A 26,697-nucleotide genomic window follows, 5' to 3' on the forward strand; every position below is an offset into this window, starting at 1 on the left:
AACCCAATGTGATCGGAACTGAGTGTATGATGAGAATGGAGGGGATCAGGCTGGGAAGGAAGGCAGGGGCTAGATCACATAGGCCCTTGAAGGCTGTGCTGGTCTCTCAGCTCCAAATTCACTCTTCTCCACCCTGCTCTGCAATATTTGGGCTGCAAATTGTAGTGCACCTTTGTCAGCTAGTGTTAGGTTCTGTCAATAGGTGAGGATACAGGGAGACTGGAAGGCAGGGGGAGGGACTCACTCCTGCCCGTTTGCTTGCTATTCCTGTCAGGGTAAGTAATGACATTTTGCTTCTGACAGGCCATTTGGTTCATTCTCCAGGCTCTTTCCAGAAATAGCCTCAGCGTGCTACCTCAGAAGTACCAGCAGCAGCCCCTCTTCAGAGTTCTGAGCCCCAGCTTTGCAGGGCCCCTCCAGTAAGCTCTTGAAGGGCCAGTGCCAACGTCATGGTGCCCCTTTCTCAGAGGCATAAGAACCAGCCCTCCAGGAATCCTCTTCTGATTCTTCTTCTCTGCTAACCCCAACGGGTCTCTTTGTTCTCCAGCCCTAGAAATGGGAGCTGCTTCCTGCAGTTATTATTAAATGACTTCAGTGTTCCCTTTCTGCTTGTTTGGTCCTCCACCACCTGTTTAATGAATTTCCTATTTTAAATTCTGTTTTCCTGACCGGACCCTGATGGACACAAAAGCCATTAGTAAGGACTGAGACTTTTATCCCAAATCTGATAAGAAGCCACTACATGGTTTTAAGCCAAGGGTAGATGGATAGATTGGTCAATCTGAACAGCAATTTTGCAAACAGTTATGCAAACAGAAGGATTGCAAATAGCTACAGTTACAGTAATCTGCATTGAGACTCAGGATCTTGGAAAAATGTGACATGCTTCAGGACTGCCTGCTTACCGATCTCCATCCTCCTAAGATGACGTGGGTGAAATCACACCAGTGCTGAGATGACTTTCCTTACTCTAGGGTTATCTTTGCATTAATATTTGCTCCAGGCTTTTGCTATTGTTTAATACTTTTTTATTAGCATCAGTTCTTTTTTTTTAATGGAAGTTTTTTTTTTAATTTATTATTTACTTATTTATTTTATTTTTATTTTTGGCTGCGTCTGGTCTTAGTGTGGCACTCCGGATCTTCGTTGCGGCACGCGGGCTTCTCTCTAGTTGTGGCCCGTGGGCGCTGTAGTTTGTGGCACACGGGCTCTCTCACTGAGGCGTGCAAGACCAGAAGTTGCGGCGCGCGGGCTTAGTTGCCCCGCGGCATGGGGGATCTTAGTTCCCTGACCAGGGATCGAACCCGTGCCCCCTGCATTGTAAGGTGGATTCTTTACCACTGGACCACCAGGGAAGTCCCAGCATCAGTTCTTAAAAGGTTCTACTGAATGGGACATGTATTTCACAGCTGGTGACCACTGTGATCTACTAATTCCTTCCATTCATCTGTGAGTATAAATAATATACATACCTTTTCCTATTATATGTATGTGTGTGTATATATATATAAGTATGTATGTATGTATGGATAGATAGATATACACAGATACATAAATATATAAACTTCCCCCATATGTATACATACATGTATATGTTAATATGTGCAATATGCATATATACAATATATGTAATATACTTGGAATGCAAGCAAGTGAGGGTAAAACAATACTCTTTCTACCTCATAGGTTTATTGTTAGAATTAAATGAGAGAGGGGAATTCCCTGGCAGTCCAGTGGTTAGGACTTCGCCTTCCCGTGTGTGTGGGGATGCGGATTTGATTCCTGGTTGGGGAGCTAGGATCCCACATGCCTCGGAGCCAAAAATACAAAACATAAAACAGAAGCAATATTGTAACAAATTCAATAAAGACTTTAAAAATGGTTTACATCAAAGAAAAAATCTTAAAAACAAAACAAAACAAAACCTTTAGGGACTTCCCTGGCCATCCAGTGGTTAAGTCCGTGCCTGCACTGCAGGGGAACATGGATTCAATCCCTGGTCAGGGAACTAAAGATCCTGCTTGGCACATTGCATGGCCAAGAATATATAAATAAAATAAAATAGAGAAGTTAAAAAAACACTTTAAAAATTAGTTTAAATATATACATGAACCTTTCAAAATTCCATTTTAATTAGTATCTATATTGGTCAAGATTGTTTTTTCCTTTTAATTTTTAAAAAATTATTTATTTCATTTATTTATTTATTTTTATTTTTTAAAAAATAAATTTATTTATTTATTTGGCTTTGTTGGGTCCTCGTTGCTGCGCGCGGGCTTTCTCTAGTTGCAGCGAGCGAGGGCTACTCTTCATTGCGGTGTGCGGGCTTCTCCTTGCGGTGGCTTCTCTTGTTGCAGATCATGGGCTCCAGGCACGCAGGCTCAGTAGTTGTGGCGCATGGGCTTAGTTGCTCCGCGGCATGTGGGATCTTCCCAGACCAGGGCTCTAACCCGTGTCCCCTGCAATGACAGGCAGATTCTCAACCACTGCGCCACCAGGGACGCCTGGTCAAGATTGTTTTGGATTGCAAATGAGAGAAACAAAGCTCAACCTAGTTTAAGAAAATAAGGGAGGAGTTCCCTGGCAGTCCAGTTGTTAAGACTCCACACTTCCACTGCAGGGGACACGGGTTCGATCCCTGGTCGGGGAACTGAGATCCCACATGCTGTGCAGTGCAGCCAAAAAAAAAAAAAAAAGGGAGTTTATTGTCTCTCATAACAGAAAAGCTCAGGGTTTGAGTAGCTTCAGGAATGACAGGATGATCCAGGGACTCAAAGGATGTCATTAGAAGGTCATCAGGGTTTAGTCTCTCCCTGTCTCTCCCCATCCTGCTCTTTGCCCCACTGATTTCTAGGTTGGCTTCACAGACTGGTCTCCAGCTCCACATCATGGCCTCTGCCCCCACTTCCCAATGTTAGTTTGGCAAGGGAGTGTCTTTTTCCTATTATTTTCAGTACAAAGTTCTAGAATTGAAACTCACTGGCTGGCACTAAACCAATCAAAGTGGCCTTGACAGTGGATCCAGTATTCCAATTGGCCAGACCCATATTACATGCTCTACCCTGGAGTGATGTATGTGGGAGAATGTTAGCCCTTTCCATACCACATGGACTTTGAGAGGGCATGATAAATTTAAGGTGCTGTTATCTGAAGAAAGAGAGGTGGATTCTAGGGACTTCCCTGGCAGTCCAGTGGTTAAGCCTGGGGCAAGAAATACACAAGATGGGACTTCCCTGGTGGTCCAGTGGTTCAGAATCTGCCTTCCAATGCAGGGGGTGCGGGTTTGATCCCTGGTTGGGGATCCCACTTGTTGTGTGGTGCAGCCAAAAAAATAAAAAAAAGAGAGAGATGGATTCTGAGCAGTCAAAACAACTGCTGTTACAGAGCACAGAGGATTTTTAGGGCAGTGAAAATACTCTGAATGATACTGTAATGACAGACACATGTAATTATACGTGTCCAAACTCATACAGTGTACACCACCAAGAAGAAGTAAACCATGGACTCTGGGTGATAATGATGTGTCCATGTAGGTTCATCAATTGTAACAAATGTGCCATCTGGCAGGGGCTGTGGATAGTGGGGGAGGCTATGCAAATGTGGGGTCAGGGGGTAGATGGGAAATCTCTGTTCCTTCTCCTCAGTTTGGCTGGGAATCTAAAACTTCTCTAAAAATTAAAGTCTTCAACAACAACAACAACAATACTGCTACCTGCGATTATGTCTACCACCTTCTAAAATCCAGTACACGCTTCAGCCCACATTCTGGTGCTCTCTGCTGCATTAGATATTGCTTGATCACTCATTCCTTAAAACTCTACTGCCTTGGTTCTGCTTTGACCTCTCTGATTGATCTTTCTAAGTCTCATTGCATATTCACTTTTTAGATATAGGACCTCAGGGTTCTGCCCTTGGGCCCCTGCTCTTCTCTCTGCATTCTCTGAGTACAGTTTTATCCTCTCTCATGTTTTAATCCCCATCTGGATCCTCAAGCTGTAGACTCAACTGCTTGCTAGACATCTCCACTTGGATTCCCACAGGCCTCTCAAAATTCCTTATGATAGACTTAGGTAGCCTCCAGTGAACAGCATCTCCCACTATTCATACCCTTGTGTGACTTTCCTTGAGTCCTATTTGGCCTTGTTAACCAACAGAATATGGTGGAAACATCACTGTGTCATTTGAAAGCCTAAAATTTAAGAAAGGCTAGTAGCTTCTGCTTTCATGTTCTTGGGAGTCCTGAGCCACAGTACAAGAACCATGGAGAGGCTGCTGGAGAGACCACTTTGAGAGAGAGAAATACAGCTGTCCCAGCATCCCAGCTGAGCCCAGCCCACAGCCGATCCACCAGCTGAATACAGTCACACAAGTGACTGTTAGCAAAACCAGAAGAACTGTCCAGCTGAGCCCAGCCCAACTTGCAGAATCATGAGAATAACATCGCAGTTGTTGTGTTAAGTCGTTACATTTGGGGGTCATTTTTTACCTAACAATAGGTAAGCAAAGCATTCCTCCTATCTAAAGCTGAACTCATCATCTTCCTCTTTAGACCTGTTTGTCTTCCTGAGGTCAGCGTTTCAGCTAATGGCACTTGGCCTTCTTCTATTGCTCAACAATTTTGTTCCAGTTCAGGTTCTGTTCTTCTCTCCTCTCGACCTGTCTGGTCTTTGTACCTGCAGCCCAGTTCTTAGATCCAACTGCTGCACTGCTTCCAGAGTGATTCTTCTAGAATGCATATCGAACCATGGCAGTTCTCTGCATAACAGGCTTCTGAGTTCTTTGTAGCTTACAGAATAAAGTCCAAACTCAGTTATAAAAGGCTCTTTGAGAATGATCTTTATCTACTTTTTGCAATCCTACTAGTAACTCCTTTTTACTTGCTATATCAATCAAGGTGCAGACAGAAGGCAGACACTACACCAGTTATTTAATGAGGAAAATTTAAGATAAGAAATTGTTGGGCATTCCCTGGCATTCCAGTGGTTAAGTACTCCCTGCTTTCACTGCCGAGGGCCTGGGTTCAATCCTGGTCGGGGAACTAGGATCCCACAAGCCGCGCAGTGTGGCAAAAAAAAAAAAAAAAAAAATTGTTAACTAGGTATAAGCTGGTGAACTAGGTAACTGAAAGGGTAAAGAGAGAACTTGAAGGCATCACAGACGTTGCAACTGTGGAAAGCAATTCTCACCACTCAGGCTAAGGGGACAAAGGGAAGGGGTTGGTGTAATTTAAACTTATAAATGGGGACTTCCCTGGTGGTCCAGTGGTTAAGACTCCACGCTCCCAATGCAGGTGGCTGGGTTTGATCCCTGGTCAGGGAACTAGATCCTGCATGCCGCAACTAAGACCCAAGGCAGCTAAGTAAATATTTAGGAAAAAAAAAAAACTTAGAAATGTAGAAGAGGGGCCCCATGTTGCTGAAACTCCAAGGAGGGGTTTCTGCTCAACTGGTGTTAGTGTCTCTGAGCTTGGAGGGTGACCCCGCGGATGCTCTCACTGGTCCTCGTGTCTGAGAGGAGAGTTTGGTATGAAGAGGCCAGCTCTGTAAGTGTGGGAAAAACTGCAAACTGATATAGCTGCTGTGGTATCACTTTGGAGGGAAATGCACGTGCCAGGGTGAAGAGGTGTTGCTGGGATGACATTCACAGGAAACTGTTTCCTGCTCCAGCCTAGTGGCTCTGAAACAGCTGGCAAAGCAGAAACGTAGTTCTGCAGTGCATCACAAAGCAGAGCATAGATGCTTGGGTTTGGAGCTGAGAAACATTATCTTAACAACTGGTGCACTTGCTTTGTGTGTGTGGTTTTTTTTTTTCGTTTTCTGGCCCCATCGTGCAGGATCTCAGTTCCCCGACCAGGGATCCAACCCGTGCCCCCTACAGTGGAACTGCGGAGTCTTAACCACTGGGCCACCCAGGGAAGTCCCTGGTGCACTTGCTTCGTTACTGTCCCTTCTCTTTGCTTCGCTCCTGTTTCAGAACATTTGCATGTGCTGTTTCCTCTTTCTCAAGTGCAGTTCTCCCTTCACTTTGCCTAGTTAACACCTACTTTTCAAATCTCATCTGGGTTATCGCTCTCTCAAGGAAGACTTTTTTGACTTCCCTGATGAGGTCAAATTACTCTATAATAGGCTCTGTTAGCTTTTATGTAGCATTGTCACAGCTACAAGTTTACATTTTGTGTAATTTGGGGATTAATGCCCACTAGACTGTAAGGGCATTTATCTCAAGGGCAGGCACCATCCCTCACATCCCCCTTGTTTTTCTTAAACTTGTGTCCCTAACACAATACCTCTAACACGGTATCTGGCTCAAATATTAGTGGAATGAAATGAGAAGTGTAGTGTAAATATAAATAGCCCCCCCTGAATGGGGGGGGGGGAGTCAATACCATGCCCGAATATGGATTTTTCTGAATTATCTGCTTCCAGTAGTATCTCTGTTCTGGACGCAGCTAGTAAGTCTTCCTCCTGCCTCTGACCCTCAGTCTCTCAGTTCCCATCCCCTGATACAACTGCTACTTGTGTTGTCATTCTGAGAAGCTCCACGCGAACATGCAAGCAAAATATATATTCTCATAGACAGAAGTGCTTCATTCTATTTTTTTAAAAATTTTATTTACTTATTTTGGCTGTGTTGGGTCTTCGTTGCTGCGTGCAGCCTTTCTCTAGTTGTGGCGACCGGGAGCTAGCTACTCTTTGTTGCGGTGTGCGGGCTTCTCCTTGTGGTGGCTTCTCTTGTTGTGGAGCACGGGCTATAGGCACACGGACTTCAGTAGCTGTGGCACACGGGCTTAGTTGCTCCATGGCATGTAGGATCTTCCTGGACCAGGGATCAAACCCATGTCCCCTGCATTGGCAGGAGGATTCTTACCCACTGTGCCACTGGGGAAGTCCCAGAGGTTCTTCATTCTTTTGAACAACTGTTTCACTGTAGGAAAGTACCATAGTTTAGTTAATTAGTCTTTTCTTCAAAGACATTAAAGTTGTTTCCCATCTTTTCTTTCTACAAATGCTGCTGCAATGAATGACCTTGTGCATAACATTTGTGTGCATATGTGCAGTTATATTATAAATATCCCCTGAAACACCATCTTTTACTTTGGTTCAAGGTAAAGAGATTATGCAGAGATGGTGGCAAGGATCTGGCTTAGATGCTCAGAAAGTACCTCAGAAGGTGGGAGTTCCTAGGTTAGACCTCTGTCTTCAGAATCTAGGACTCATCTAGTTCCGGTGTACAACTAGAGTTTGGGGGCCACTTGGAAACTGAATTGCGCCAACCAAGCTCCAAAGACACTGATGCATTAACTATCAATACAATGTCTTAGTTTTTTTGCTGTATTCTTTCTCTTTTTATAATGTGACAATTGCTTGTTTGCTGTCATCTACACTAGACCATAAACTAGGCTAGGGGAAAGTAGTGAACAAGACAGATGAAGGCCTTGGTCTCCCATGGTTCTTTTTTTTTGGCCATGCCAAGCAGCATGCGGGGTCTTAGTTCCCCAACCAGGAATTGAACCTGTGCCCCTGCAGTGGAAGCGCAGAGTCTTAACCGCTGGATCGCCAGGGAAGTCCCCAAGGCCTTGTTCTTATGGAACTATTTTTATTTTTTTTACCTTTATAGGTTTGTGTGTGTACGGATTAAACGAAATAATGGAGGTACAGTGATTAGCAAATCTGCAATTTAAGATGTCTGTTTACATGTATACATATATAATACATATTCATGTATATAAACACAATGTTGGAAGAGTCATAATTATTCTTGCCATGACTACATTTTTTTTCCTCTCCCCCAGCCCCACACTGTCTCTTGAAGAGCTCACACCTTAACCTCCAAGTTAACCAAACCATAGGTTTGCTTTGAGCTCAAGGCGAGTGCGAAGCGCGGCCGGTAGGGGGCAAGAATCACCCAGGCGTGCCCATTACCTAAGCAAGGGATTCAAAGAGCATTCTCAGAATGACTTTACAAAAGGGTTACCAAGAAGTTAATTTGTTTATTCTTTGTCAGGTCACTTAGTAGTAGCAACAATAATAATGATCATAATGGAGAATATGAAAATAAGGAAGTGAGAGGTAGTAGCGACCGATCTGCAGCAATCATTAATTGAGAGCAATAGTTTGTTCAGGTTACCGGGTGTGTGTGAAGAAAAAAGAAGTGGGGCTGACTGTGCTCTCACTCCTTAGGATCTGAATATGGCAGTGGACCAGCCGAGGGGCTCCGAGTTACTTGCGGTTTCACATTGAATAAAGTGCTTTGAGCAAGCCTAACAAGCAATGAGTATGCGAATATTTTTTTCTAGATTTAACTAAGGTAACGAGCTTTCAAAGTGACAGAGACGCCACTAGGTAACTTCCTGGCCCAAAGCCACACACCGAAAAGGTTTTGAAAACAGCTTCGGGCCCCTCCTAGCCTGACTTTGAAAGCAGGTGTGGGACGCATGCGCCCGACCCACCGGTTGACCTCCTGGTGGCAACCCAGATCACGGACCTTCTTCCCGACAGCCCGCGAGGGCGAAAGGGAGGAGGAACGGAACTCTCGCGAGGTCTTTCGAGCGCCGGCGGAAGCAGTAGACACGTGACTCTTCCAGGCGGCCTTCGTCTTCCCCCCTCCCCCTTCCTCGGGAACCCGGCCCCCTCACCCCTCGCCCACCCCGGAGCCGCGGTAATGGACGGTTTGGGTTCCGGAATTCCCTTGGATCCAACCACTGATACCGGGTCGGCAGGAGCGACGGAGTCCGTGCTTGGCGGCGAAGGCAGGGGGCGGTCAAGATGGGGGGGGAATCATCTTCCTCCGCCTAGGAGGGAGGCGGGGCGGAGAGGGGCGCTGGGGAGTGGGGTGGGGGAGGGAGGAAGTCACGTGGGGCGTGCGGCGCGCGCTGCGTGCGCGCGGCGCCTCATCCGTCGCCCCACCCCCTCCCGGCGGGGCGGGGCTGGGGGGCTGGGGGGGAGGGGCGTCAAGATGGCGGCGGGGAGGTAGGCAGAGCCGGACGCCGCTGCTGCCGCCGCCACCGCCGCCGCCTCCGCTCCAGTCGCCTCTGGTTCTTCAAGCTCTCGCCACCCGGAGAAGCTGTTCCGGCGTCGGATCCCGCAGGGAAAGTAAGTCCTCTCCTTAGCCCTTTTCTACCTCTACACTCCTCCCGGACAGCCTCCCACTCCCACCCTCCTCAGGGGGCCGTGCGGGGCCGGGCTGGGGGGGCCGCCACCTCACCCCGGCTTGGTGCCTCTCTCGCCCCTCGCAGCCCCCTCAGCTGCGCGCCCTGGGGGCCCTCGGGGGCACGGTCCCGGCGGCGGCCCCGCCGCGCTCGCTTCCTCCGCCCGTCAGCGCCGGGCCCTGCGGTCGCCGCGCGTGGGGCTCTCGGGCCCCGGGGGCCCCGCTGTCCCGGGCCGGAGGCACCCCGTTTGGCCGAGGAGGCAGCGTCTGCGGACGCCGGCTCCGACTCCGACTGGGCCGTCCCCCCCTTGCTTCCGCGGCTCGACCCGGGGGCTGCGAGGTCCCGGCCCCTCAGGAAAGTGAGCTCCGTAATCCTTCAGAAGTCCTCCTCCCGGACGGTTGTTCCGGTTCAGGGCGAGTGCGGGAGGCGACAGGGTCGCCCCAGATCTGGACCCCCGCACCTGCAGTTTGCTGATTACCTCGGTGTCGGGGCGATGGGGACGGTACGTGGGGCACGTGGGGCCACCTTCACGCCTCACCCGGTGATTAGGTTAATTTTGCCTCGAGCTCGCTCGCTCGCCTCCTGGATCCTAAGTAAGCATCTATGTGGAGGGGAGAGGTGGTTGGAAATCGGCTTACTTTGAGAGTGTTTGGCGTAACGAGCATCTAAAGTTCCCCAAACCAGTGTATGCTGGGGGTTTCCCAGAAGTCGTTTGGGGTCGGTTTAACCGCTGAGGAGATTTGGATGTGCCTGAACCCTTGTGATTGTTTCTTTCCTGACCCTGGCATCCAGCTCCTCCCCTTTCCACCCCGGCTTTGTGTTTCTGTTTGGTTAATGTTTGCGGACCACTAACTTGATCCTCGTACAGAGAAGCTCTTTTTATGTGCGTGCTCCGTTTACTGTGGGAGGCTTTTGTTTTGGGGAGTCGCTGGTTGAGAAACGTGGGAAAAGAACGGGCGAGAAAATGAGAGTCAAATAAAGCAACGTTTTTAGCCATTGAATTGCCCAGCCAGTTGTAACCACACCCGGAAGTTTGTACTAAACACGTGTTGATGAGAGAAGGTTAAAAACTGGGTCCCCTTTGACCTTTGAAAGTTGATTATTAGCAGTTTATGTTGAGTTAAATGTTTCATATTCTCTAGGCAGCCAGAATTAGAGACGGAATAGGGTTACTAGTGTCGGCCAGGAGGGTCCAGAAAGCTGTCAAACCCCTAGTTGCTCTAGCGCGGTTCCTCAGAATAATTGCAGACAGTTAAACGAGATAACAGTGCGGAGGGATTCCATTTTTTCCCAGTTATTTACCGCAATCAAAACTGCTTGTCATAAGCAGTGGGGAAAGCCTTCATCACTGCATAAAAGATAGTGTGTACAGAATTTCTAGGATAAAATGTAGAATTTGCTGCTGCTGCCTTGAGTGGGACATTAGTTTTGCAATCAAGGGAACATTTTATTTTCATGTTTAAAGAAGTTGCTTCCAAAGTTTATCTTACCAGAGAAGACATCTTTACTCTTTTCCTCTGGATTCTGCTTTTTATCTCCCAATCTAACTTTATTCCCAGTCTAATTTTGTTGCATACAATCCTCCAGAATTTAAAATAAATTTTATTTTAATTGCTGGGTAAATGTTAAAAAGGGAGGCTTAGTGAGTGGCTTACAGATCGTAAATTCATCATCCATTCATCCATCCATTCATTCATCCATCCATTGAATGCTCTTATGTGTCAGTTTTACATGTTTTAAGGGTTTTGCTAAGATTACTATTTAAAAACGTGCAGTATGGAGATTCTTTTCATGCTTTTTTAAAGTCTTTTTTCGCCTCAAAGACTTTAGGTACAGATAACATTTTGGCATTTCTTAGTCTCTAAATTGAGCTTTGATTTGAGACTTGCCGCCTTGCTTGTGAAGGAAGACAGCACACAGGTCTGAGATCTGCTCTTAGCAAGATACCTGACTTTTCGTGAGGCTCTGTGGGTTCTTGTGCTTTGCCTGCCAAAAATTGGTGTAAAGATACTTTCCGAGAGGAATTGTTTTCCATTAAATAGACAATTAATAACCAGGATGATGTAATCCTTAAGTTTTTGCAGTTGTCTTTTTTTTATGCTAATTGACGGATCCACTTTGATGTGGTTGAGCTTTACTAAGTAATAAGGACAACCTTGTGATACCACTGAAATTTTCTGTAGATGGAAAGAATAGGCTCTCGAAGAGCAGGAACTCTCTTCTATGAAAAAAAATATGGTATAAAACCTGTCAAATTAACTTGCTTATTTACCTCTTGGGAGACAGTATATAGCACAGAGCAGTGATTTTCAAACCTTTTTTACTGCATTCCACAGTAAGAAATGTGTTTTACGTTGTGACCTAGTACATAATGCACGCATAGAACTCAGTTTCGTGAAATAATGTTTATCCTCTCTGCGTGTGCTGCGTTAATTCTGTCTGTATTTAAAATATTTGAATATTCTATATTTGAAATTTTTAAAAATACTGGTCATGACATACTTAAATTATTTGACAACATTGTTGTGACCAGCAGTTTGAAGAATACTGGTATGGAGTTAACAGCACAGAATCTTGAGGGAGGGGGGCCGCGGGGCGTGGGGCGCATGGTATCAGCCCTCCTAGGTTTGTAATTCTGCTCCAAGCTTGCTTTGTTGTTACCTTGTTACAGTTCATCTCTCTAAGCCTGTTTCTCATCTCTGACAAGGGAATAACGGGTAGTTTTTACTCATGGATTATTTTGAGAGTTAAAGAATTCCAGCCATATAGTGAATGTTGAGAAGACTAGCCATCTGATTTTGATGTTGTGATCGAGAAAGTAGTCCCCCCCACCCAAATCTTTCTTGGGCTTCTTTTTCAAAGCAGTTTTGAAACTTGTATATAATCTGCACATTCCTTTTTGATTCCATTCTTCCTATAGGTTTTGCAATGAGAGTGAAGGGGGGGGCACTTTACTGAGCAATCGCTGCTTGGGGAAGTAGGTGTTAAAAAATACAGATTATATCCTTTTAGGTGAAGAAAATCCTTTTTAGCAAACTTCTTTATACCTACCTTCCCTTCCTCCTGATACCCTTAAGGAACCAGCACTCAGTAGACACTTAATGAATACTTGTTGATGGACTTAACCAGCTAAATTCTAAGTGGATCATTATCCTTCAAATTCTTAAGCCGAGTGACAGTCATCCAGGCTACATAAAAACAAAGTTGGGTCAAAAATTAGACATGTTTAGCACTATTAAGTAATGAGAAAAATCCTTTTCAGGCAAAGATACTTCTTTTTTTAAAAAATAAATTTAAATTTATTTTATTTTTGGCTGCGTTGGCTCTTCGTTGCTGCACGCGGGCTTTCTCTAGTTGTGGCGAGTGGAGGTTACTCTTGGTTTTGGTGCAGGGGGTTCTCATTGCGGTGGCTTCTCTTGTTGTGGAGCTCTAGGGTGTGCGGGCTTCAGTAGTTGTGGCACGCAGGCTCAGTAGTTGTGGTGCACAGGCTTACTTGCTCCACAGCATGTGGGGTCTTCCCGGACCAGGGCTCGAACGCGTGTCCCCTACATTGGCAGGGGGATTCTTAACCACTGCACCACCAGGGATGTCCGGCAAATATATTTCTAAAATGATATTATATGTGCACATTTAAAGATGTCTACCAGTTTCTTCTAGATACGCTAATTGATTAGACATATTGGATGTATGACACGAGTAAAAAGGGTGCTAGTATTTTATAGAACTAATGTGGAAGTTAATTAGTGAATAAATTGCCAACAGGTAAAGTTTGTTTTCTAGATATAAAGTGTTGTATCAGCAATTTGAAGGAAAACATTTTTTGAACATTATAGTAATGTTTATCAACATGATGGTTAATAGTAGCTAATATTTATTCCGCGTAGTGTAATATTTACTCAGCGCAGCAATCCTGTAAAGTAGGTTCTATTTTTATTCCCATTTGAAGGTGAGGAAACTGAGTCACAAGTCATTACTTAACTGTGTTACACTACTTAGCAGATGATGTAGCCAGTATTTGAAACCAGGTTTTCCCCTTGACTTCATAGTCTCCTCAGCCTCTGTAGTGTACTGCTGCTGCTGCTGCAGATAATCTCTTGTATCTGCCCAGAGCTATAAAGATCTGCTTCGGTCTCAACAAGAGGAACCTTGTCCTTGTTGATAGGTTTCAGTGTTGGTATTCTCAGTGGGAACTGTATCCTTTCATTCTTCTGATTGGCTGTGGTTTCTCAGGATTCTCTTCCTGCCAAGGATGTCTCTTAGTTTCTCTCTACTACTGTGTCATTAGTCCTTATTTATCATAGACGCTTTCATGGGTGTACTATTTTGAATAGGTGATATTTTCAAATGTATTTATGATAAAAATGGAACCTTTTTGTTGTCCATTGTTTGAGATAGAATCACTCTGTGGTTAGTAGTTAGCAGTTCTTTTGCACCTAACAGTGCTTGTGTTTACATTATACTTAGTGGGTTCAAAGTGAAAATGCTTTTTCCCTCTCAGGAATAAATCTTACTTGTTTGTAAAATGTGGGGAAGGTTGCATAATATAACCTTTTAGGGGCTCTGTCAGCTTGAGCACTGAAATTCTGTGAGTCTGTAATATTGATAGTTTCAGAATAGGAATATGATAAATATTAAGGGTTTTGCTTAATGGAGTTAGAGAATGGCATAGATGTGTCCTCTCTATCCCCTCCCCACTTCTCATGCAAAAAAAGTGCAAGTAGGGAATTTGTGCCCAATTGGCTTGAGAGAAAGGATCCCTAGATTTTATTTGTGTATAAGATGTATATAAAATTAAAATCTCTTTCATTAATAGCTCGTAAAAGACAATGTCTCTTACAGGCATCGTCAGTACTAGGTCACTGCTCAGATCAGAGGGTCTCAAATTGTGATTCCTATGCATTTTGAGTAGGTCACTGATAATGTTACTTATAACTGTGGCCATCATTTCTTATATGGACTCCAACAAGTTTATTCCCCAAATAACTCTCTTGCATGATATTTTTGTACTTATAATGCTAATTGTTCAGAAAATATATTTCAGAAAGCTCTCGTGAATTCAGTAACACATGGATTAATGGATCCCTCGGCCTCCAAGCTTTCTGTGGTCTGTAGTTTAGGAATCATTGGTTTAAAAGAATGTGCTTTTGTTTCAAATGTAAATAATTATTTCCAATATTTACTTTAAAAAAGATGACATTTTGATAGTTTCAGGAATTATTAATCTAGGTCAAAATTAGCCATAGCAAGTGGGCTAAGACCCTGTATTCCCATAGGTCATTGGTCCTAATGAAGTATTTTATAGATTGAAAATGTTTTTAAAGCGTTGGTTTGCTCTCTTGGTACATATTTGTACTATGTACTAGGATAGTAGCTTGTAAAGTGTGGTCAACTATGTATTAGAAAAATGGATCAACTTTTTTTAAAAATAAATTTATTTATTTTATTTATTTATTTTTGGCTGTGTTGGGTCTTTGTTGCTGTGTGCAGGCTTTCTCTAGTTGTGGTGAGTGGGGGCTACTTTTCGTTGTGGTGCGTGGGCTTCTCATTGCTGTGGCTTCTCTTGTTGCGGAGCATGGGTTCTAGGCACATGGGCTTCAGTAGTTGTGGCACGTGGGCTCAGTAGTTGTGGCTCACGGGCTCTAGAGCGCAGGCTCAGTAGTTGTGGTGCATGGGCTTAGCTGCTCCGCGGTATGTGGGATATTCCTGGACCAGGGCTCGAACCCATGTCCCCTGCATTGGCAGGCGAATTCTTAACCCCTGCGCCACCAGGGAAGCCCCAGAATGGATCAATTTTATATTAAACCCATATTGTGACATTTCTCCTTGTCTCCTCTGTCATCTGGTTCTTTCATACTATTTCCATCTTGTTGTTTAATACTAATTCTCCCCTTTCCAGTTTTAATCTCAGACAGGCGTTTATTCCAAAGTTAAGTATTGAAACTTCACAGGTTACCAATATTGACTTCTTGATCTACTCATTGGAAAGAGAATGCGTGGGCTTTGGGAATTTGAACAGTCTAGATCTGGGTGTGACCTTGGGCAGGTAATTTAAGCTTTTTGAGCCTCAGTTTCATTTCTAGAATTATAATATTTATCTTGCTCAGGGTTGTCATGGGCTAGTGATGGACATGAAGAGCCTGACACTGTGCCAGGCTTGTACAAGATATACTTAGTCACTGTCAGTTCCCTTCCCTTCCCATCTGCTCAAAATGCTTTCTTCCTTAGACTTCTTTTCTTTTCTCTGAAAAATTTTGGGGAAATCTCCTTTGGGCTATCCTTCCTCTCATCCTTTAAACAGTGGGTCTGCCCTTCGTTTCATTTCTGGATGTCTGTGGTTTCCACCTTAAACTCACTCGTATTTCCTTTAGAACATCTTTGTAAATGATGTACAAGCGACGTAGACCTACCTAGTAGAGAATTTCTCTATGAAGTGTCCTGCTTTCATCTAAAACAGTGGTTCTTGTATGTTGGGAAGTCGTGGTCACGGTATTCTTGGCTAACAACTTTCTTTTCAGATAAATTAATGAGAAAAGTTAAAATTAAGAAAGCTCTGTTAAACTTTTTTTTCCCTACAAAATGGATAAAAATCTATCTTAGTGGTAGAATACTTTGATTTGGCTCCTATGAGTACAGTTGGAAAACCCCAACTGAAGGTGTATTTGCCTGCTCGAATTAGGCATTTTTCCCCCTAAACTCCATATATCTCATCTTTTAGGTCTCCTGGGCTCAACCTTTTTCATTTTCTCTTGGTGGCTTAACTCTAATTATCCATCAACTCATGCTTTTTTGTGTGTGTTTCATGTTCTCCCTTCCATTTTGAGCTTTTATTTAAACTTAGTCTTATGGATTCTCCTTCTTAAATATTTTAGAATCCATTCCCCTTTCTTTCTGTTTACATCTTACTGTTATAGCACATCATCTTTTTCCTGATCTGCTGTAGCAGTTTCCTAAGATGTCTCCCTGCCTTGGTCTTACTCTACCCATTCTCAGTTTGCTTCCACACTGCTGTGGAGTAATTTTTCTAAGTCACAAATCTGAGTATGTCTCACAGTCCTCTATCTGAAAACGCTTTAGTGACCCCTGATCCTCACAGGATTAAATGAGCTCTCTAACATGGTGTTCAGAGCTGTGGGCAAAAACTTCTTCGTCTCTTGCCATCACCTTTGTGAACCTCGTATTTTTTTTTTTTTTTGAACCTCGTATTTCTGTTCTGAGCTTCCGTACCCATGTTGAACTACTCTAGCCATCTTTCTTAGAGTGCCAGCATCATTCGTGCCCCCATAAGTTTGAATGCACTATCCAGAACATCCTTGTCTACCTGGCAATTTCTTACCTGAGAATTGGCTCCATTGTCATCTTTGTAATCTCTCTCCCCAGGTGAATTCAGCATTTCCTTCTCTGTTCCCATGGCATTTTGTAACATATACTCTTTCTGTGATTTACATACTTTTCTTTCCTTTCCATCTTAATGTGAATTTCTTGGGATCAGAGACTATTTCTCTTTCATCCTTTTTTTGCCTGCTGTGTAGCAGGTTCTTCATAAATATTGAATGAATGGATCTGGTAGAAAATGTTGGTTTATATTTAGAAGAGAGTTAATTGTCATTTTAAGTTTTTTATGTTAATATTTAATATTTTGTTCTAAAGATGGTGGAGCCAGGGCAAGATTTACTGCTTGCTGCTTTGAGCGAGAGTGGAATTAGTCCGAATGACCTCTTTGATATTGATGGTGGAGATGCGGGGCTTGCAACTCCAACACCTACCCCTCCCATACAGCAGGTAAGAGTTTTCCAAAGCCTCTGTAAAAAGTGAGTTTTTTTAAATTTTATTTTCTATTATAGAAATAGGTATTGTTAAGCCTTCATTTTAAATATGCATGTGAATATTACTTTTATGTTGAGTATTAGTTTTTATTCACAAAGTGGAAAATACTTGGCAGTGAAAATCAAGACATTATTTTCTGCTTTGATATATAACGTAAGAGATGAATTGCTTAGAGTTATTGCAGGAGGATCACTAATCTCAATATTTGTCTTTGTACTTTATAGGAATATTTTTCTGAGGTTTCACTATACACATTCTCTGAAAGCAAAAATAAGATTCTGGTGTTAGCGTAGTTTAGTGAAGATGTTATGCTTGCAAAGATTGTTATTTTATACCTGGTATCAGTGATTTTACATTCCATTTGAATGTAAAGCTTGAAAAATTTTTTTATTTTAATAAAATAAATACATTTCTTGTTCTTGAAACAGAATTCACTGCCGTCATTCTTTATTTCTTTCTCTGATGTTGTTTTCTCTCCAGTCAGTGCCACTTAGTGCATTAGAACTAGGTTTGGAGACTGAAGCAGCAGTTCCTGTTAAACAAGAACCAGAGACGCTACCTACTCCAGCACTATTAAATGTTAGGGTAAGAATTATTTAGATTTGGCATTACTATGAAAATAGTTCAGGGTTGTAGTAAGAAAATAACCTTTAATATGAAGTAGTTTTATTTCACTAGTTCTGCTTTTTGCTACTTTTTTCCCAGTATTCTATCTACTCTCACCTCCTACTTTATAAAACATTTCTTTCACTCTTCTGGTAGTTATGTTGATCAAAAGATTAGGGGGAAAAAAACCCCCATTTTTTTAGGTTATTTATTGCAAGTGATAGAAAATTCATGAAGTAAAGATGAACTACATGTTAACCCACTACACTTTTCATTTTTACTTGTTTATTTCAGCTTTTGTCCATTGGTATATATAATTTTTATGTGATTGTTATTGTGCTTTAAATGTAGAGTTCCACTGACCTTGCTTTAAACATAGCAGTTTTCGTTGTTGCTGTTGTTACTGTAGGCTGGGCTGCACGGCTTGTGGGATCTCAGTTCCCCAACCAGGGATTGAACCCGGGCCATGGCAGTGAAAGCCCTGAATCCTAACCAGTAGGCCACAGGAAACTCCCTACGCATAGCAATTATTAATTTAAGGTCTAGTGGTATAAAATTATTAGACTGGTTAAAATTTGATAACTTTTGATAAATTACTGTTGAGAGTTACATTTAAAATTAATAGTAATCTAGAAGATTCTTGTTAGAGAAGTCATGGAGAAATAAATAATTTGAAGGGGGAAGGAAGTAGAAATAGACTTAAATTTATAAAAATACCTGTGTTGTACTTTAGTTGGTTGAAGTCACAGACATTTGTTATCCTCAAATCTTGACGTTTTTTTTTCATTTTTGTCCAACTCCTAACTCCCACCCCACAACTATAAAAATAAAATGCTATGTAGCTTTGCCTTAGGCTCAAAGGAAGCATCCGCATTATCACTGATATTTGTAATTTACCTGGGTGGATCATTCATGGGGCATAGGAATTTAAAACTCTGCTTGGTGGTCTTACCTTATTAAGTTAAACGTTAGTATAGTCTGTATGATAGCAGACAAAGCATTGGACAGGAATCATAGAATGTTAGAAATGGAAAATGGTCATCAGAGAGCCCGGGCCTCCAAAGGTAAAGTGATTTGTCTAAGGTTATCTTATTAGTTGGGGGCAGTGCTGGGATTAGAAATTATGTTCCTAGTCCTTGTGTTATGTAGGGTGACTATACATCACAGCTTGCTTAGGATACTCTCATTTTATGCTTGCTGCCCCCAACACTACTACTGTACCTTCTTTTTCTCAAATAGTGTATTTTAACTAGGTAGTTTATATCTAATGATATTTATTAGAACCAAAGTGCCAGTGGTTGGGTAAGATTCTTAATAAGTCAGTTTTAGAGTTTTAAATGGCCTATTGTGTTTGTGGATATGGGTTGCATTAGAGAATAAAGAATTTTTCACAGGTGTGATGTATATGGTTTTCTTTTCTAGCAGCAGCCTCCATCTACTACAACATTTGTGCTGAATCAAATAAATCAGCTTCCGACTTTGGGATCTACAATTGTAATGACTAAAACACCACCTGTAACCACGAATAGGCAAACCATCACTTTAACAAAGTTCATTCAGACTACTGCAAACACACGTCCTTCAGTCTCAGCACCAGCAGCACGGAATGCCATGACCTCTGCACCTTCAAAAGACCAGGTTCAGCTGAAGGACCTACTGAAAAATAATAGTCTGAACGAACTCATGAAACTGAAGCCACCGGCTAATATTGCTCAGCCAGTTGCAACAGCAGCTAGTAAGTCTTTTTGTTTTCAATAGTGTCAACTGCTTGCCTTCGTTAAGATATGTCAGTGTGTTTTTAAGGGTTTGCTTAGGTCTTAAAAGAAGTAGTCATGACAGGAGATGATATCTGCATGACTCTGTGGACTTAACAGTATTTATGCAATTCAAGGGAAGCAAAAATTTAGAAGCCTTAGCCTTAAGCTTTAAAATGAAGTGTGGAATTATCAAGTGGCTACGTGAACACCATGAGATCTCAGTTTTATAAATTGTGAATAACTGGTTAACATTTTTCTCAGCCATTTAAATCAGTGCTTTTCAAGCTTTATAACTGTGAGTCACTTGGGGATCTTTGTACAAAAACAGAATCAGATTCAGTAGGTCTGGGATGGGGACCAAGATTCTGCATTTCTGACAAGCTTTTTAGAGGTGCTGTTGCTGGTGGTCCTTGGACCATGCTTGAGGTGTAATGGGCTTTAAACTGATACTTCACTACTTTAACTCTTACAGTTTTATGATTTTGCTTGTCATTAGCTTCATTGTATGTCAGTAGTCGTGTTTTTTAGTAAGTTTTCTTTTAAAATATATAAACTTTCATTGTAATGAAAATGAATAGTAATTCACTATATTTTCTTTGAAGAGTGATCACTCAAAATACTTCTTTAATAATAGCTTTACTGATATAATTCACATACCATTGTACCTTTTAAAGGGGTACAATTCAGTGGATTTTAGTATATTCACAGAGTTGTGCAACCATTACCACTAGCTAATCCATAATGCTTTAAGTGTAGGTTTAGATCTAAAGAGAAAAAGCTCGACAGTGGTTTGATCACTCTTTTTTAGGAATTCATTTATGCATAAAGAATGTAAATTTTACAGTTAATTTTTCTTCTCTGGAGTGGCTTTTTTATTGCTCATATATTCAACAGATATTTATTTATTTACTAATTGCCACACTGTGAGGCATGTGGGATCTTAGTGCCTTGACCAGGGATCGAACCCATGCCCCCTGCAGTGGGAGCCCTGAATCTTAACCACTGGACCACCAGGGAAGTCCCTGTTCTAGGATTCTGAGACTATGGCTGGGAAGAAAACTGTTGAAATCTCTGCCCTCATAGAGCTTGCATCTGAGTGGAGAAAAACAGACAATAAACAAAATAAATAAAGTATATAGTATGTTAAGGGTAGGCACGTGGAGAAAAATGGAATATGGGGCAGGAATAGGTTGTATTTAAGTGGAATGCTTAGAGGAAGCTTTGTATTTAGTGTAGTAAGGTAATTTTAAGGGTAAAATAGAATTTTTTTTTAAACTTTGGCTATATCAAATTTTAGTAGTATAGTTTTAGAAACTGAAAAATGTGAACTCTTTTTTTTCTTTTTTGGCTGTGCCACTCGGCTTACAGGATCTTAGTTTCCTGACCAGGGGTTGAACCTGGGCCTCGTCAGTGAAAGCGCCGAGTCCTCACCACTGGACCGCCAGGGAATTCCCAAAATGTGAACTCTTAAGAGGGATATTCTTTCCTTCTTTTTTCCATTGAGCTAAATAGTATTTGACTCCCTGCCTGGTGATTTATACTAATACATAACATCTCACTGGGCTCTTGGAATGAGGTGCTGGGTATTGAATAGAGAGTTCCTCCTTCCAAACAGCTGCTTTATTTTTCCAATTGAGAGAGATAAGTTTTAACACCCGATATATTTTGTAGCAGAATTGATTGCTGGGAAGTTCTAATGTGCTTGTGTTTATAGAGTAGAGGGCCAGGGACTTCACTGGTGGTCCTGTGGTTAAGACTGCACTCCCAATGCAGGGGACCTGGGTTCAATCCCTGGTCATGGAACTAGATCCCGCGTGCCACAACTAAAGATCCCGCACCCAACAACGAAGATCCCGCATGCCGCAACTAAGACCTGGCTCAGCCAAATAAATAAATAAATACTAAAAAAATAATAATAAAGTAGAGGGCTGGGGCATTCTAAAGGAATGAGCAAGGAGTGTTTGTAGGTGATGCGGAACTAACTTTGTCTTCAGTGACAAATGCAATTAAAAATACCAGATAATCTAATCTTTGAGTCCATACCTTTGTGCCTTATGGCTGTAGTTTTACTCTTAAGGTTATTGTACTGAACTGACTGGAGCCTGGCAGCTAGATGCCCATTGAGAAATCATTTTAACTGTCTCAGGATTGATTTCCATTCTTTGCCATGGAGAGCAGGACCACGGCCCTGACCTAGCTGAGGTGCAGGACAGCATCTGGAATGGCTCCTGGGAGACTTAGGGGTGATCAGCAGTTAGTAGAAGCTGCTTTTCATTAAAGTCTTTGGATTTAATGAGGAGAAAGACTGCTGCTGTGCCATCGTGAGGAAAGAGTTTAGAGAGCAAAACAAAACAGCTTTGGAGCTGACCGAGTAATATCTAGTACAGTAACATCTCCCACATCCAATATAATACTTCTTAAAAGACAAAAGACTGCAAGTCAAGGCCATCCTTCTGTGGAAGGCTGAGAAATTGTCAGACTAGACCAGGGCTGAAAAAGAAACATGGTAAGTGAATGCCAAAGATAAACTAACTTTTGTGTTGTAGGAGAGGGTCATCTTTTTACTGAAAGGGAAGAATGTTAAAACTATGAAACTGCAGAAAGCGAGGTTTTGCATGTTCTCTCTCTCTCTTTTTTTTTTTTTTGGCCGCCCCGCATGGCTTGTGGGATCTTAGTTCCCCAACCAGAGGTTGAACCCAGGCCCTCAGCGGCAGTGAAAGCATGGAGTCCTAACCACTGGACCACCAGGGAATTCCCTGCATGTTCTCTGCCCCTTTTGGAGCCCTTAGCCCTTCAGTTTGCTCTTTGGATTCTGATCTCTCAGTTGAGCTCCAGTCGTGTAACTCTTTCTATGAACTGTTCAGTGGCTCTCCCACAGTTACATTAAACAGATCTGTGCTCCCAAGTAAATTTATTATCTCTGTACCAGCTTCCTTATTTTGCTAACACTTTAATCCCAGCCATTTTGTAGTCCCAAGTGACAGGCCACCCAAATACTCCCTATCTTTTGGTAGAATACATAAGGTGATAATCCGTTCTCCAGGTGTAATTTTCACACTGTGATTGCAAGAATACCAGGTACTGGGAGTGCTTCAGGTATACTTGGAGGATGGAGGCTAGTTACAGGGGCTCAGAACTTCTCAACCAAGTAGTTCTACTTTTTTTTTTTTTTAAATTAATTAATTAATTAGTAATTTTTGGTTCTATTGGGTCTTTGTTGCTGCGCACAGGCTTTCTCTAGTTGTGGCGAGTGGGAGCTACTCTTTGTTGCGGTGAGCGGGCTTCTCATTGCTGTGGCTTCTCTTGTTGCAGAGCACAGGCTCTAGGTGCGCGGGCTTCAGTAGTTGTGGCTCGTGGGCTCTAGAGCGCAGGCTCAGTAGTTGTGGCGCACGGGCTTAGTTGCTCCGCGGCATGTGGGATCTTCCCGGACCAGGGCTCGAACTCGTGTCCCCTGCATTCGCAGGCAGATTCTTAACCACTGTGCCGCCAGGGAAGCCCAGTAGTTCTACTTTGGTTGATACTTTGATGGAGAGGTTCTTGTGCTATATCTAAAAAGAGTTTGCAAACCACTGGTATAGAAGAACAGATTCATTCTTTGGATCTTTATTCTGAGGGAAGACAGTAGAGTTCCCAAACTGTTTTTTTTTTCCCTTCCAGAAATGATTATTTTGCCTTGAAAGTTAGTAAGTACCACCAGATCAGGTGAGATTGATTCTATCTTGGTGATAATACCAGGTTTTGTGCCAAGTGAAGTGTCTCAGAGTAATGCTGGCTGTGGGTAATTGTTTTGAAATAAACTGCCAAATAGTGTTCTGGTTAAGGTGTCTTTTTGATAAAATAGTTTTCAAATTTCCTGTGCACATGTTTCCTTTTAAGTTGTTTTCTAATGTTAATTCTTACCTCCATAATGACATATAGCTTGAGTATTTTTATCCTTATGCTTAATTTAAGTTAGAGATAAGAGATTGGTATTCTTTGGTTTGTGAAGTGGGTAAGCTTTACTGAACTTTTTAAAAACTGTAGGAAAATAGATATTTTGTTCTAAAATGTAAATTATCTCTCCCCCTCAGCTGATGTAAGCAATGGCACAGTAAAGAAAGAGTCTTCTAATAAAGAAGTAGCAAGAATATGGATAAATGACATGAAAATGAGGAGTTTTTCCCCGACCATGGTGAGTTTCAAAAGCTGTATCTGTATTTTTGTGTGGTATGAAAGTACACTTGGCTAAGTGTAGCTCTCAGAAAACTTTTTTTGGCGTGAAGGGGAGCTTCTCAGCCACATAAACTAATGAACAAGCATTAAACCTCACTGGAATAAATTAATATATGCTAAACAAGGTGATTATAACATACATATTTGATAGGCTAGAGTATTATACAAAGTACTGACACTTTTCTGTTGTGAATTTCATCTGATAAGTAAAAAGGATAATGTGGAGTTAACCAAAAGTATTTGATAATTATGTTCATTTTAGGATTGAGCCTTATTATATAGCTGGTTATGGGATGTCAGATCATATAATGGTTTAGTTGTGAGTAAATTATATGTTAACATTTTTTTTACATTTTGGAAATGCTATATGCTTCAGTTAAATTGATTCTGTGCGTGCATTTAATAATTACGCAGTGTATAACTCTGCCTCTGTGTGGTGGGTTTCTGGCTCCCCATTTTAATAAACATATAATTAACACCACATGGTTTAAGTAGTAATATAAGGTACAGCAAGAGGTAAATAGTGATGCTCGCAATAGGGCTTATGAGTTTGTAGGAAGATGAGACTCAGATGGCCTGGGAGGACTTCACTTTTTTTTTTTTTTTTTTTAATTTTATTTATTTATTTGTTTTTATTTTTGGCTGTGTTGGGTTTTCGTTGCTGCGCATGCGTTTTCTCTAGTTGCGGTGAATGGGGGTTACTCTTCATTGTGGTGCGCAGGCTTCTCACTGTTGTGGCTTCTCTTGTTGCAGAGCACAGTCTCTAGAGTGCAGGCTCAGTAGTTGTGGCGCACGGGCTCAGTTGCTCCGCGGCATGTGAGATCTTCCCAGGCCAGGGATCGAACCCGTGTCCCCTGCATTGGCAGGCAGATTCTTAACCACTGCGCCACCAGGGAAGCCCAGGACTTCATTTTATGGAGGAGATGTCGTGGAGTTTGGGTGTCGAGTCTGGAGAGACTTTGAGAGGGCATTTTAGGAAGGGAGCTACAGCATTAATAGGCACAGAGGAGGTGGTAGCTATATGCTTAGGATACTTGGCTTGCAGGAAGAAATTGGAATGGTTGATTGGGGGCTCTGTGGAGGGTCCTGAATTGAATTTGATGGACTTGGGACTTGGGGCAGCACCAGTGAGGGCTCCTGGAAGTAGAGGGACCTATTAGTGACTCAGGATGGGTTGGGAAGAAGAGACAGGTTAAGAGGTTGGTTAAGTAATCCAGAAGGGAAGTGATAAGGAACTAAACTTTAGGGATTGCAAAGGTGATTGGAAAGGAAAAAAGGAAGAAAGTAAGAGGGGACTGCACATAATGATTCCAGAGGATTGGTAAGACTGGGAATGAAATATGGACTTGGAGAGACAGCAAAGCAACCTGTGCCTGAGGTTTTGAACGGGGACCAGGAGAACAAGTGTTGGCAGTATCAGTTTACTTAACAGTTGAGTGCCAGCAGCTTACTTGGAAGTTGATTTTTGGAAAATAAGAATGCATTTTTCTTTAAGATTATTTAGTGCTCAAGTTCCCAGTCCAGCCCCTGTTGCCCATAACATGCCCAAAGTTCTATGTTGTCCTAGCAGTTAAGAGACATCTAACAGAGTGCAAACTGGTAGCCTGTGGATGAAAACCAATTGACAGGTGTTTTGTTTGGCCTCCACATTATTTTGAAAATTTTTTAATGTGTTACAAACACATAAAAATGCTGATTTCCAGGTTCTCTTGAGAAATAGGAGTACCTGACAATCCTGGGCCCACATTCCCCACCTCGTGTTAACACGCCTAGAGTTGAGTAGTGAACATCTACTTTGTGTGTTGGTCACACATTCCCCATGTAGCACAGTCTCCCTCTCCTTCATTTATCTCCTTGACCCTAAGCTTGGTGTCAGTTGCCATTTTACATCCAGGTGGCTTAGACATATTACTTGTCTGGTCCTTGGATTTTGTGACCGTATTGTGTTACCAACTAATCCTCCAACTATATACCTGCGGTATATTTTTTTTAAAGGTAGGGAAAGACAAGGTAGAGGGAGAAAGGTGGCTGGTCATTTAGCATAGGGCGCATTCCTATTTTACAGATGAGGAAAAGGTGCAAAGGGGGATGGGGAGGACTCAGAATGTAAGTAATTTGCCCAAGGCTACACAGATAACAGCAGAAGTGGGGTCTGGATCTGTTTCTCTGGCCAGCTCCATTTCATCTCTTATTTCTGAAACTGGGTTTTATTTTGGCATACTTTCTGAGAACATTCAGAGTTTCTTTGGATTTTTTTCTAAGGACTCCATGGGTTGATGGCTGGATGTTTATCTCACATCTCCCTTTTCTTTCCCACATTTACTGAGCATCTGTATGCCATATGCTGCTCTAGACTAAATAAAAATAAATAAGTAAAATAAAAATAAAAGAGGAGCCTGACCTTACTTTTTATTTATTTATTTATTTGTTTTTAAAATAAATATTTTATTTATTTTATTTTTGGCTGCATTGGGTCTTCGTTGCTGTGCATGGGCTTTCTCTAGTTGCAGCGAGCGGGGGCTACTCTTCGTTGTGGTGTGCGGGCTTCTCGTTGCGGTGGCTTCTCTTGTTGCGGAGCACGGGCTCTAGGTGTGCGGGCTTCAGTAGTTGTGGCACGTGGGCTCAGTAGTTGTGGCTCGCAGACTCTAGAGCGCAAGCTCAGTAGTTGTGGCGCACGGGCTTAGTTGCTCCGCAGCATGTGGGATCTTCCCGGACCAGGGCTCGAACCCATGTCCCCTGCATTGGCAGGTGGATTCTTAACCACTGCGTCACCAGGGAAGCCCTGATGTTACATTTTAATGCCCTGATGTTACATTTTAATGCCATGTTGTCCTTTACCTGTAGGTCCTGACTAGTTTTTCTCTTTGTCCTTCTCCTCCCTTCCTTGGTATACTGGCTCCCACAGCTTCTTCCCTACACTCTTCCTTGATCAAGCCCACATTAATAAAGAGCTTCCCTTTATGGTTTACTGGTAGTGAAAAGCAGCTTTTTCAGGCACTTCTTATTCCCCTATTCCTCCCTCTCTCTACCCCTTTAAGATTCTGTAGAGAAACACAAGGTAACGTGACTATATTGACCATTCACTCACTTTGCCTGGGGCAGTCTGGGTTTACTGCTGTTTTCCTGGTGTAGTTACTAATAACTCCTCAT

General features: G+C 42.5%; 1 protein-coding gene across 5 annotated transcripts in view; it reads left to right on the top strand.

The window, feature by feature from the left end:
• The first annotated feature begins 8,951 nt into the window (after window positions 1–8,951).
• Window positions 8,952–26,697, top strand: part of SBNO1 (strawberry notch homolog 1) — a 55,370-nt gene continuing 37,624 nt past the window's right edge. For 3 of the 5 annotated variants that reach the window (XM_068562313.1, XM_068562315.1, XM_068562317.1), the window contains exons 1-5: window positions 8,952–9,092; window positions 16,796–16,927; window positions 17,453–17,557; window positions 19,001–19,313; window positions 23,406–23,506. In XM_068562313.1, the coding sequence (XP_068418414.1) occupies window positions 16,796–16,927; window positions 17,453–17,557; window positions 19,001–19,313; window positions 23,406–23,506 (651 nt within the window). In that variant the 5' untranslated portion in view covers window positions 8,952–9,092. The remainder of the gene's footprint in view (window positions 9,093–16,795; window positions 16,928–17,452; window positions 17,558–19,000; window positions 19,314–23,405; window positions 23,507–26,697) is intronic. The other 2 variants (XM_068562314.1, XM_068562316.1) reach the window with 2 other exon arrangements.

The sequence above is a fragment of the Eschrichtius robustus genome, chromosome 14 (genome assembly GCF_028021215.1).
Source record: "Eschrichtius robustus isolate mEscRob2 chromosome 14, mEscRob2.pri, whole genome shotgun sequence".
NCBI lineage: Eukaryota > Metazoa > Chordata > Mammalia > Artiodactyla > Eschrichtiidae > Eschrichtius > Eschrichtius robustus.